Source organism: Convolutriloba macropyga, chromosome 7 (genome assembly GCF_964194025.1).
Source record: "Convolutriloba macropyga chromosome 7, txConMacr16.3, whole genome shotgun sequence".
In the NCBI taxonomy this organism is placed as follows: Eukaryota; Metazoa; Xenacoelomorpha; order Acoela; family Convolutidae; genus Convolutriloba; species Convolutriloba macropyga.
Genome location: NC_134474.1, coordinates 66437281 through 66450655, shown reverse-complemented (window position 1 = coordinate 66450655; position 13375 = coordinate 66437281). Strand labels below are relative to the sequence as shown.

The 13375-nt window shown below is 37.1% G+C and overlaps 1 protein-coding gene across 1 annotated transcript in view; it reads left to right on the top strand.

Moving 5' to 3' along the window:
• Nucleotides 1-13081, top strand: part of LOC142343264 (carbohydrate sulfotransferase 1-like) — an 82969-nt gene extending 69888 nt beyond the window's left edge. The window contains exons 5-6 of the mRNA XM_075395053.1: nucleotides 880-1006; nucleotides 12335-13081. Coding sequence (XP_075251168.1) covers nucleotides 880-1006; nucleotides 12335-12560 — 353 coding nt within the window. The 3' untranslated portion in view covers nucleotides 12561-13081. The remainder of the gene's footprint in view (nucleotides 1-879; nucleotides 1007-12334) is intronic.
• Nucleotides 13082-13375: the final 294 nt, after the last annotated feature.

Genomic DNA, 13375 nt, shown 5'->3' with positions numbered 1-13375 from the left:
GCAGAGCCCCCATCTCCTCAGCACACTTCTCAGCTTTGATCAAAACATCACCAGGCAGAATCAGTTTTGAGGCACCCCCACTTTTCACCCCTCCCCCACCTGCTCTCCGGGCTGCATTGACTGTTGTGTTTACACTCGTCATTAGATAATGTCTACTAATAGACACTCATGTAGTCATGACAAATATTTGTGGCTCATATGGTGTCTTAAACGCAACATTTCATGGTTGTCAATGGGATTTATTTTTGCGATGCACTCATCTTAAGGTCGTCAAACACAACTTTCAGCCTTATTTGTTATTGAGACAGAAATGACCAGTAATTTTACTGGGAACCTTCGCAGATATTTGGGTAGAGATCTAAAAAATTCAAAAACGAGAAGCTGCTAACCTTAGCTAATTTTTATGAGTTTTATTCAGAATGATTTAACTCGTTACCCCATAATTTTACTCCACAGCCTTTAATACAAATCGGCGACTCTCGCTGATGGAAATTTAAAATCTCGCGTAATTGAAAAACTTTAAAATTGGGACAACGCCGATATCAGTAACGATAAAATTCATATATGGGGTATTGAGGTATCATTCTAATTCAAACTCATATAAAATTAGCAAAGGTTAGCAGCTTCTCGTTTTTGAATTTTATTAAAGTGAATTTTGAAGCAGGAAAGGAAACTCTAAAAATTTTGGGAGTTATTTGTATGCTGTTTGTAAACAACATTTTAAAAATAGTTCTGTTTTTAATTTTGCGCATTCAAAGACATATATTTTGTTGCCTGACGAAGTATGATGTTGCTGGGAAAATCTTAATGCTCAGGCCATAAGTTAACTCTTTGGATTGTAATTCAGTACTTGTCTTGCTATGTTTTTTTCACTTACAGTCAAAGCAATCAAGACTGGTCCTCATGGTGACAGAGTGGCACTTGTGAAGTACGAGGAGTTCTACAGTAACCCAATCACAATTATATCATCCACTTTCGCCCGACTCAACATACCAGTCCCACACAGGTAGGACAATCTGAACCCCCCCCCTTGCCGCATTTTCAACTTAAAAGCATTCAAGCAATCTGAGACATGTATCCTTTATGTAGTTTTACTGTTACCAGTTGTTTCTACTTTTATGCTACAAAAAATTAAAATACGAAATGAGTTTCGTCTTTGTAAAATAAAGCTGTACTAATGTCTTTTTCAGAACAACGTCGTCACTTGGTAAAAATGCGAAATGCTAGATATGGAAAGCAAGTTGATCGCAGAAATTCTGAAACATTCTATCGTACTTCTTTTTCAAGTAATTAAAGAAATTAGCTTTACTCTACAAAACTTAATTCAACAAAATTTTTATCCCATGGAATTCTGTAAAACTCGCCAATTATTACTAAATGCTAGAAAACAAATTGTACAATAGTAAAAAGTAGATCAGAATTTTGATCACGTTTTCGTTTGGATGCTTCATGGGATTATTCTTTAGTATGTGCGGTGTTTTTTGGAAAAAAACGGAGTTTTATTCCATAATTTTAGTTTAAAGTCATTTTTCTACCAAATGAACGAGGCATAGGCTGTTTACTCAAAGTCACATCAACCCATATCGATTAGCTTTAAGTAAGTGGCTCATTTCTTTCATACGTCATACGTGTACACAATAAAAATTAATTGCAAATTTTGCGGCGGGACTTAAGTTCTAGGCGCACTCCAGATAAAATAGAAATGACTTTTTTTAGTTTTACGATGACTAGAGTACGCCATCGTCAGAAAAATCTCTCGACAATTATTTGAGTAGAACATATTAATAAAGTGCTTCCGGTTGGTGCACCTCATATATTCGTCAACAAAGCTGAAATATAGGTTATCGTTGAATCAATACAAAGTTAACCTATAAAACAACATCAATTGCAGCAAGTTAACATTTTTTTTCGATCTTAGTATAAAGATATGCAAGTTATCATCTATTAATAATCTTTTATTGCGAAATTTAAATGACTGAAGTTATGCAAAGAAAGTTTATTAAACTGACAAGCTCTTTCTTGATATTAGTGAGACGTATTAATCAAAGTTTCAATTGGCGACAAGATTTGCTAAAAATCATTCGGTTTAAACAGCATGATGTTCCCGCAATCATAAAGGTTCTGATATCACACTCGAAATCGAACTTCTTCAAAACAAAAATTGAAGTTATCGGAAGTCAATCTTGACTTCCTTCACCCCTTTCGGGTTGGGTGTCACCTAGGAGAGCAGCGCAAAACTTAGCTGGTTTTGTTTTGACTCAGCCCTTAGTCAGGGCATAAACAATCATGAGGTCAGTCTGCAAATATTTCAATCCTTCCCTTAGGAAATGAAGTTAAAGGGCAAAGTGTTTCGAGTTTCCATAGTGGGTGAACTGTTTGCTTAGAGCTATGCATGCCTGAATATCAACGAAAACTCCAATGTTTTTGTATCTCAAGACCTAAGTCCTGTAGTAGATCTCTCAAGTGAATGGCTTTCTTTTTCACACCTACCAAAGAATTGATTTCAGCTTCTGCCGTTGTTGTAGCAACGCATCTTTGAACTTTTGTTGACAAACAGTCAACAGCTGAGCCACTATTTAGTTTGAAGCAAAATCTTGAAGAGCTTTTCCGATAGTCTGTTTCCTGCCAGATCAGCATCTGAGTAATTCTATCTTCTCTCCCTTTCTAAAAAGCGAACTTTTAGAACTAGAAATTTTGAGGTATCAAAGAACTTCTTCCTGCTTTCCAGTCCTTTTCACCTGGATTCTTAACGATAGAACTTGAAAAATTTGCCGCAAAATCGATTTCAGGTTTAATCGAGCAAACTAAATACAGGCAACAAATTAAAATTCTAGAATCACAATTTTCAATGAGCTCTTGCTCTTCACTCTTCTCCTGAGGGCAGTATTCTATAGTAAGCTTTAACTCGGTAAATCGTGTATCCATAGCTTTGCTATTTTCTAGACCAAATCAGTTCCTGGTTGATTTAGTGAATTTTTCCTTTTTCACTATCTTCAATCCCAGAAATCAACAAAGACCCCTGCAATCACTTACTTAAGACTCCTTAGCCAGCTCACACTAAAGTCAAGTAGAAAAAATGTCTGGAAACTTACAGCTTATTATATGATCAACCCACAAACAAAACTCCGCCTCAAATTTCTCTTTAGCAATTCTTAATGAACAAATAATTGTCAGGAACCAACGATTCAGAACCATTATCGTTCAAAAGTTTTCCAAACGTAAGAAACCAAATAATTCCTGGCTGCTTAAGACCATAAAGACTTTTCCTCATCATGCAAACAAGATGTTTCGCTTTGCTGTCTAACTGCTCAAATCATTCCGCTGTTTCATGTAAATTTTCTCTGCATTAGGAAAGGCCGTTTTTATATCCATTTCTCATTTTGGACACGGATTGAACAAACAACAACACAAACGAATTGTTGAGAGGCTAAAAGTTGGCGACTACGGAAATACTTTCCCATAAACTGACTGTAACCTTTGGCAATGAAAACTGCGTTATATCAACCTATTTCTCCAGGCAGACTATATTTAACATCAAAATGCTATGTACTACCAATTATTTTTGCAATTTGTTTTCAACTTGTTCCCAAGCAAAATTTTATCTCGGAGTTATATTCATCTGGCATCGCTTTTTTAAGTTTTCGTTCTCAAGGGCGTCCTCTCCATTTTTAGGGAGAAAGTTCTGGTCGACTACTTTGCTTATGAAAGCTAATTCACTCATTTCATCGTTCACCCCATTCTCCAAATTTTCTTGCTCATTAGCCGCAAAGTAATAGTTGTTATCATCGAATCTTGCATTAATTGTTTTTCGAAACTTAAGTTCAAGTCGCTCATTCTCTATTCCTATCAAAAAGGATCTACCATCGACTACATGACCTAGGAATATTCCCTTCTGCGCTATTATATCTATTTTGTTTCCCTAAGTAATTTTCTATATAAGGATCAGCGACAACACTGTAAACTTTCAAAACATTGAGATTTGATTTCTCTCCATGCATTGCTTCATGAGGGTTTTTTATTATTGTCTGAGAAAAAATTTTTGAAATAGAACGCGCTGTCAAGCGAATAGATCCAATTCAACCAACGATTCAGAACCTATAGAGCATAACAGTTTTCCAAACGTAAGAAACCAATTACGTCCCGACTGCTTAAGATCATAACGACTTTTCCTCATCATGCAAACAACATGATTCGCTTTGCTGTCTAACTGCTCAAAACCTTCCGGATGTTTCATGTAAAATTCCTCTGCATTGAGAAAGGCCGTTTTTATATCCATTTGTCTCTTTTTGGACACAGATTGAACAAACAAGAACACAAACGAATTGTTGAGAGGCTAACAGTTGGCGAGTACGGAAAGACTTTCCCAAAGTGTGACTGTAACCATTGGCAATGAAACCTGCTTTAAATCAACCTATTTCTCCAGGAAGACTATATTTAACATCGAAAAGCCATGTACTACCCACTATTTTTGCAATTTGTTTTCAACTTGTTCCCAACCAAAATTTTATCTCAGGGAGTTATATTAATCTGGCATCGCTTTTTTCAATTTGTTTTCCTTATCGGTGGCCTCTTCTGCATTTTTAGGGAGAAAGTTCTGGTCGACTACTTTGCCTATGAAAGCTAACTCACTCATTTCATTGTTCACCCCATTCTCCAAATTTTCTTGCTCATTAGCCGCAAAGTAATAGTTATCATCGAATCTTGCATTACTTGTTTTTCGAACCTTAAGTTCAAGTCGCTCATTCTCTATTCCTATCAAAAAAACGACTTACCATCGACTACAGGACCTAGGAACATTCCCTTCTTAGCTTTCTATCTATTTTGTTTCCCTAAGTAATTTTCTATATAAGGATAAGCGACAAAAACCGAAAAACTTTCGAAATATTGAGATTTGATTTCTCTCCATACATTGCTTCATGAGGGTTTTCTATTACTGTGTAAGTAAAAATGTTTCAAATAGAACGCGCTGTCAAGCGAATAGATTCAATTCAACCAACGCTTTAGAACCGTTAGCGTCTTAAAGTTTTCCAAACGTAAGAAACCAAATACTTCCTGACTGCTTAAGACCATAAAGACTTTTCCTCATCATGCAAACAAGATGTTTCGCTTTGCTGTCTAACTGCTCAAAACCTTCCGGCTGTTTCATGTAAGTCTTCTCTGCATTGCGAAAGGCCGTTTTTATATCCATTTGTCTCATTTTGGACACGGATTAAACAAACAAGAACACAAACGAATTGTTGAGAGGCAAACAGTTGGCAAGTACGGAATTACTTTCCCAAAACCTGACTGTAACCTTTGGCAAAGAAACCTGCTTTAAATCAAACTATTTCTCGAGGCAGACTATATTTAACATCAAAATGCCATGTACTACCCACCATTTTTGCAATTTGTTTTCAACTTGTTCCCAAGCAAAATTTTATCTCAGGGAGTTATATTCATCTGGCATCGCTTTTATAAGTTTTCCTTCTCAAGGGCCTCCTCTCCATTTTTAGGTAGAAAGTTCTGGTCGACGACTTTGCTTATGAAAGCTAATTCACTCATTTCATCGTTCACCCCATTCTCCAAATTTTCTTGCTCATTGGCCGCAAAGTAATAGTTGTTATCATCGAATCTTGCATAACTTGTTTTTCGAATCTTCTAAAGTTCAAGTCAAACATTCTTTATTCCTATCAGAAGGGATCTACCATCGACTACATGACCAAGGAATATTCCCTTCTTCGCTTTTCTATCTATTTTGTTTCCCTAAGTAATTTTCTATATAAGGATAAGCGACAAAACGGTAACATTGAGATTTGGTTTCTCTCCATACATTGCTTCATGAGGGTTTTTTTTTACTGTGTAAGCGAAAATTTTTCAAATAGAACGCGCTGTCAAGCGAATAGATCCAATTCTTTTTATCTAAACTGGTCTGATCTCCTAAGCACCTAGCGGTTCTTACAATGATAACCCAACTTTCTCAATTTTCCATTTTCTTGAGGCGTATAAGTTGCAGAGTTCTCAGGCCGTATTCCTTTTAGTCGGGCTAATATCTTAAAATCATTAGCTATATACTCCTTGGCAGGTCTGATACTGAAGTCTGAGGATGTCCTACGTCTGCACAAACTCTTTAAAACTTGTCTTGTCCCTTGCCTTCATGAAATGAAGACTTAAAAATTTTCTGAACCAATCATTATATCCTTTTGCATGCTCGTAAATATCTATACCCTCAGGGTTACAGGCCCTCAGATGTCTTTCAGCATGATGTCTAAAGCCACGTGCGCTCTTTTGCAGTTTTTTGCTATTAGCTGCTTCGTTAATTTATTAATTTTTATGCTTCACCTGGCACGGTTCTCAAAGTTTATGTTCTTGCAGTTTGCAGATATATGTCTAAACTTATCGCAATTATATCATTGAACCGCTTTGCTGGTACCAAGTGGTATGTTCTGATGCTTACTGTTATTATTTGAGCTGTAGAACTTCGCAAGGTTCCCTAACATAAAAAAAGTTACGGCACCTCTTCTGCTTAATGAGGAACATACTTACTCTCACTCTGTTACATTCTTCTTCTCACTCTCTAGTTTTCGTTGAGCTTCAAAAATTAATCATATCCCGCTTAAAATCATCAAGTGACTTGTTCTCACAAAAGTACTTAGCAAACAAAACAAAGCTATCGAACTTCTTTGGTAAACCATTCAATAGAATTGATGCAAACTTACTTTCACTCAAAACCTTATTGACTTAAGACTACACCGTAATTTCTCTATTTTGTTATTAACTCGATTAAATTTTCATCTTCTCTTTCAGCAAGGCTACTGAGTTCGCTGACTAATTTCTGTAAGCTAGGTTGTTCGAAACTTCAAAATCTCTTGGACAACGCATCCCACGCTTGCGCACTATCTCTTATACGGTCTAAGGTATAGAATTGACCGTTTGTCTAGCACTCAAAACAATCTCGTACCATATATGCATTTGCTTTTTAACAACTTCTCTAACTGCGTCCTTAGCAGCTGTAATGCGTCAGGGCGTGTAGAAGGAACATAATCTTCAAAAGTGCTACTACCAACTAATAATTTGTACGGCTTTAGGACAAAAAGGCGATAATCGAATTGATCCGAAAAATACACACTTCTTGATTTTAGCTGAATAGGACACGTACATTCTGATCACTCATTTCTTCGGGAACCAAATCAGTAGTCTATCAACAAAATTTGTTTGGGCCTTATTCCCTTGTTAATTTTCAACGAAAAAATCATAGGAGAACTAGGACTAAACGATCAGCAAACAAAAGGTTCTACACGCAGAATTTACTCTTATGAATGTACTTTTACTGGACACTGAGAAGCAACCAGGCCACGTTCCTTCGGGTCCCAATTTCGAACATGGTCCTCTGAGCCAGGTGTCATCCTCAGCGGAACCATGATTGCAGTAACTTCACAGACTCAAGGGCAATCTCAACATGCATCACCCCTCCTAAGCAAGATCATTGATCCAAAGTTTTTAAACTTTTAAATCAAGTGCAGCCACTGTTGTAGAAAGTTATTAGAGTTTCGCGCTGCTCTACATGTCTGTTCGAATGACCCTTTTCAAAGAAGGTGAACGGTGTTGAGCAAACCAGCGCTTTTTCAAGATCAAACGCTGTTGGATAAAGTTGCGCTATTTCAAAAAATCTGACCGGTGTTTGAAAAGGCAAGCGCATCACAACCAATAAACTACCTTTTAGGAAAGTAGCTTTTTACAAATGTAGAACAACTGAAATTTCTAAGCTTGGTATGGCACATTGCCTGCACTCAAAAGACACTGTCAAAACCTGGGCCTGGAACTTCGCCCTGATCTTTGCTAGCTATTTCTATTTCTTGTGGCCCTTTTCTTCGTGTGGTCCTTTTTGGGCTTTACGGGGACCTTATCCTGCTCTCTGGTCCATTTTTTGTCCTTTTATCCCTTTGGCCTTATTTTGTCTCTTTGGCACCGTCTTTTTCGTTTAACCACCTTGCAGAATTTCTTTGTAGCTGTTCGTTTGGCTGGGCACAGTGACCTGACAATCTGTGTCCTGATAAAATTAAGGGTATTAATCAAAGTTTCAATTAGCAAGACATGTTACAAATCAGTCGGTTTTAAAGCACTATATTCACGCAATTATAACCTAAATGTTGTGACATCAAACTCAAAGTCGAACTTCTTCAAATCAGAAATCGGAAGTTAACGGAAGTCATTCTTGACGTCCCTCAAAAACCTCTAAGGAGCTGACAATTTGAGCAGTATACGGCACGGCTACTTTGTACCCCTCGGTAGAACTCTTCTTTAAAACTCTTCGCTACCTATTACTTAAGAAACAAACGCCGTTCGAAAAAACGCTATCCAATTAACAAGTTTTGGCAATTTTTAAATTTAACGAACGAATTTATTTCTCCAGAAAAATGAAATTGAATTATGTATGCTATTTGACACAAAAATAGTGAAGGAAGTTGTGTTGCCTAATACACACGGCGAGGCCAATAGGCCTACACAAGTTTCACCCAAGATGCGTTATCCAACTCGCATAGGATACGAAAAAATATTTTTAAAATTACTTTTGCAGCAAACCCAGTTTCAAAAACGGGTCGCTGCAATACTGACACTTTGTAAATAGACAAAAAGGCAAATTCGATCAGGATATTTTTCCGCTACTTTGGTTATTGATTGTTGAAATTCTGGAACTGTTTCTAGTTTACAGGATTTCAATTGTTTTCCCGACAACTTTGTCGCTCTTTCCGGTCAGTTTGTCTCCCTTTTTAAAATCTGGGCACATCAAAGTCTTTGCCACTATAAAGCCCAATTTTTGTGTTTACCAAGCGCTTCTTTGGTAGCAAAAACTTTGGAACTATTGAAAACTTGGGCTAGTTAAACCAAATTTAAGATTGCTCAGGTCCAGATAAATTAAATTCAGACATTCTGCAACAAAATTACTTCTTAAAACGATTTCAAATTGACGAGCTTCCAGTATTCGAACTTCTTGCAGATTTATTGAGTGATGAACGGCTGCATTATCTAACTGCATGAATTAGACCGTATCGCTTTGAATTTCAGGCGTTATCTATGAAAAACTAGACAAATACTTTCTTATTTATACTATTTCAAAGTTATTTAATTTGCGTTCAATTTTACAAATGAAGTTAATCTCTGATCAGTTATTCCGAAATTATATACCCTCTAAGACAAATATTGCGGTCAAAGAATCGAAAATGCAAAAATAATGAGTCCACAAGCTAGTTTTTTTCAATTGCTTCTTTCTTAAAATATGCGAAGATATCGCTGCGACAAAAGTTGTATTTGCATATTATCGCCTTTACTACCAATATTCAACAACAAACTTCAGAACAATGTAAGCAAACAGGTACTAATAGCTTAAAACAGTATCTATTTTATGGAACAATAATGAACAAAAATAATGTAAAACGACCAGTTTCCAAGATTTTTTAATGAAAAATTGAAAATAGTGATTTACTTCTCAGCATAAAACCATCTGTCATGGCGCTAAAGCTGAACAGTTTTAGTTTTTGAGTAATTGAGAACTGTCGCTCCTATGCAATGAAAAGCACTATCTTCGCCAAATTCATATTATCAAATTTGATAATAACAAGGGTCTCCTTTAAAGACGCACATGAGCTTAAGGTCGTCTAAACAAAATTATTTTTGCTGCATTTATATTAGTTAAAATCGGGTTTGGATAAAACATAAAAAATCTCAAACTCTTTTTCACTACTTATTTACTTATTTTTTTCTCTGTTCTACACAACAAATCAAATTAAATTATATAGTTGATCACCAGTTGTGGAGCAGCAAACATTGACCAGACAGGATCCGAAAAAGCACACTAGGTGCCAGACACGTCTGACCCGAGATAAGCAAAAATAAAAATTAACTCAAGAAATATAGCCTAAAAGTTGGGTGAAAAGACAGATCGTGAAACACTTGAACGAAACTTTGAAAAAGCGAACAATAATAGCAAAAACAAAACTTGGGCTCTTGTTAAAGTCTGGACCCTTCACTTAACTTTTATAACAACTTTTTCTAAAAGTGACTTGTTCATACATGGCATGAGTATGACAACAAACTCTTTGGAAGCAATTAGTGTAGTTGTGTCTTTTTACAATTCGGAGAGCAGTGGTGGAACTGAATTAGTTTTGGTGACAACTTAAAGTTTGAAACCTTACTTTGCGTACACTGATGACTGATTTCTAACGTTAGGCGTCAGTACTTATCTCGTTTCTAAAGTATTGTAGTTAGTATCCTCTGGTAATATACTACGTTAGCGGTCCACTAACCCACCCTTTACCACCAATTTCTGCAGTAGAGACCTAATTTCACAACCCTTCCCCCACTCCATCCCAGTCGTTCTGCATGTCATTCCACATGTAACCCCGCACGCTCGATCTCCCCCCTCAACCCCCCCCCCCCCCCAACTCGGCTAAACCCCACCCACACCCCTCACTGTTAGGAGCTAGCCTCCCTAAATCGCTGATGAAGCCAGCCGCTCGCCAGTCGTTTGAGAGCAACTCGGCCGATGTTAGTCAGTTGTGTTTAAGACATCAATTTGACTCGTATCGCGCTTGACTTTTGCTCTAAGCCGCTCTCTCATTCACAATTTTAAGCAGCTGAGCTCTGGGTAAAGCCCACCGCAATTGCTCTCATTATTTTACGTCAAATTTCTTTAGTGTGCTATATCAGCTCAAATAGCCCATAATGTCATACACATATTGTCCCCCCTCAACGGCTGAAAAAAACAACCGACTAAACGTCGGAAGAATTGCTCTTGAACGACTAGTGGGAGCTCTAATCAATTGCAGCCTGCTTCAGTCGGGGGGGGGGGGGCTAAACGGGACTAAGAAGTTCTATAGTGGGCTTCAAATAACCACATTAGAGGTTAACATATACCACTATTAAGATTTAAAGTAAAAAGTGACACCAGTTTCGGCGCACTTTTCATTTGACTTTTAGTATTAAATTGCCGCCAATTGAGTTCAGCTGCTTGAAATTGTGATTGAGAGGGAATTTTAGATCACGCGAAATGCAAGAAATCAAGGGCGTAAAAGTCAATCGAAAAGTCAAAATTGTCAAGCGAAAATTTTGCATAAAAAAGACACTCACGTTTACAATAATTGCTATGAACTACGTTCAAGAGCAATTAAAAACTACAATTGACTAGTCAGCAATTTTCTAATTTTCACAAATTTTTCCTCCCATACAAAACAAGGTTATGATAATCACAAAAACAAAGACAAAAAGGTCAACTGCAGCTTTCGCGTTCTAAAAACTCGTATTATTCGTATCATTTCAGCAGTCAAAAACTAATTTGTTGTTATAATTTTACTGATGTCAATCGAACCTTTTCTTTTAAACTATTTTGCTGTTTAGACTGTTTACGATTAAGAGGGCTCTTGTAAGCTCGCAGTTTCACAGGAAATAGATAAATGATATTACCTCGGAATACTAACAATTTGGTGTTTTCTCTGCCATTTCAATTTTTTTCAAACTTTTAATTTTGGAAAAATTAATTTATTAAACTTGATTTTAATAGACTTTAAACAATTAAACTTGAACTATTTGATCGACGATGAACTCTGAAAAACATTTTCGAGTATCACAAACTTCTGGAATAAATGTTTTTTTAAAAAAAAACAGGAAAATTTTGTACCCGAAGTGGTATTTGGCAACTCGCTTTTTAAATTTTTGTTTCGCAGGCTGAGTTTCTGCTCACTCATAGGTATAATGTTGATAAAAAAAGAGGCGCATACAGAAAGCCAAGGAGATTATTTGTTGTTTTGAGAATAAATTTGATTAGGAAAATACTTAAAAGACAAAGAACTGAAAAAATATTAACTGAGGACACATTATGATACTCAGTCAAGTTTGACGGTTATTTTTTTAATTGCTCTCAAACGATTTTTGTAGCAACTATAATTCTCCTAGGGTCTCTTCTTATGCGATTTCTCGCTGTTCAATTACGCTTAAGATAGCCGCACTAAAACGCAGCATCTGATGACGAAGAAGCCATTCTTAGGTCAGTCGTTTGAGAGCAAATCACATGACGTTAGTCGGTTATGTTAAAACACTCACGTGCACATTTCAAAATGCCGAAAGTCTGCAGTGCCAGAAGTTAAAATGCCAGTAGTTGCTACTTAGCCAGAAGTTGACTTCCGTTGACTTTCGCCATTTTAAAACGTGCGCGTTTTGTGTTTTAAGCATGGTTAAGTGACTCTGCAGAAGTGACCTCGAAATTCTGACTTAACATCTCGAACCACTTCGCGGTTCTCGATAAACGCCAGAAGTTCTCAGTAACTTCAAGCAGAGTCATTTAACCATTACTTCAATGTTTCAGGACCATCGAGTATATCAAGACCAATGTTATGAACGAAAAAGGAGGGGACTTGGAAAAGACAGCACAGCACGGACTGTTTACAAAGCCACGTGACAAGAATGCGACCATTGGGTACTGGAGGACACTCAAATTAGACCCAGAGCTGTTACAACAATCAGCCGACTGTATCGCAGAGTACGAGGAAGCAAAATCTACCGTGTTAGACCAAGAGCAATTTAAGTCATGACATGACAGAAATTATCAAAAATGCGGAAACGTAATACTCGATACATCAGAGCCGTTTCCTTCCCACCCCCCCCCCCAACCCCACCCCACCACCCTCCCTCAGAGAGCGAATGTTTAATTTCCATTAGCCTGGGTTTTAACTGTGTGTAAAATGTATTTTCCGCTAGCAATGGTTTTATAGTCTGATAAGATAAGAGGTAAAGGAAACAGTTCGAAAAAATCAAATTTGCTATCGATGATAAAATAAAAACATATCTTAATATGCAGAATTGTCCCACTTGCTCAGCAGTATTATCCTTATGATTTGATTTTACGACTGCAGACGCACAAGGAGCAAATAGCTAAGAGTAAAAAACGTGCAACCAAAATTGATACTCAACGTAATTGGAGCTGCATGGGAAAAACATTTACACTGAATTTAAATGCCATCACAGTCGTACAAATCAGAACTTTCAATTTGATCTTATCAATTGTAATCTGTTTTGATAAAATAGATCCCATTAATTGAAAGTGTCAACTCCGTTCCAGTTTCGACTCTGCCTCGCCAGCTCCATATGAGCCTTAATTTCTTATTGATGGTTATTGAGAGCTATTTGTGCTCCCTTTGTAACAATAACACACAGATAAACGTAACGGACAAACGGCGGCGAAATTCCTTTAAAATGATTGGCGACCAGCTGGTTTCGGTAGTGACCAGATTGGTTTAGGGAGGCTAGCAGGAGGATTAGGAGGGGCCAGGAGCCGGGTTTTGGAAAGGGTGAACAGACCGCCTCCGCACAGTGCTTTTATGCCTTCTCAGCGGCTTGGGCGAATTGT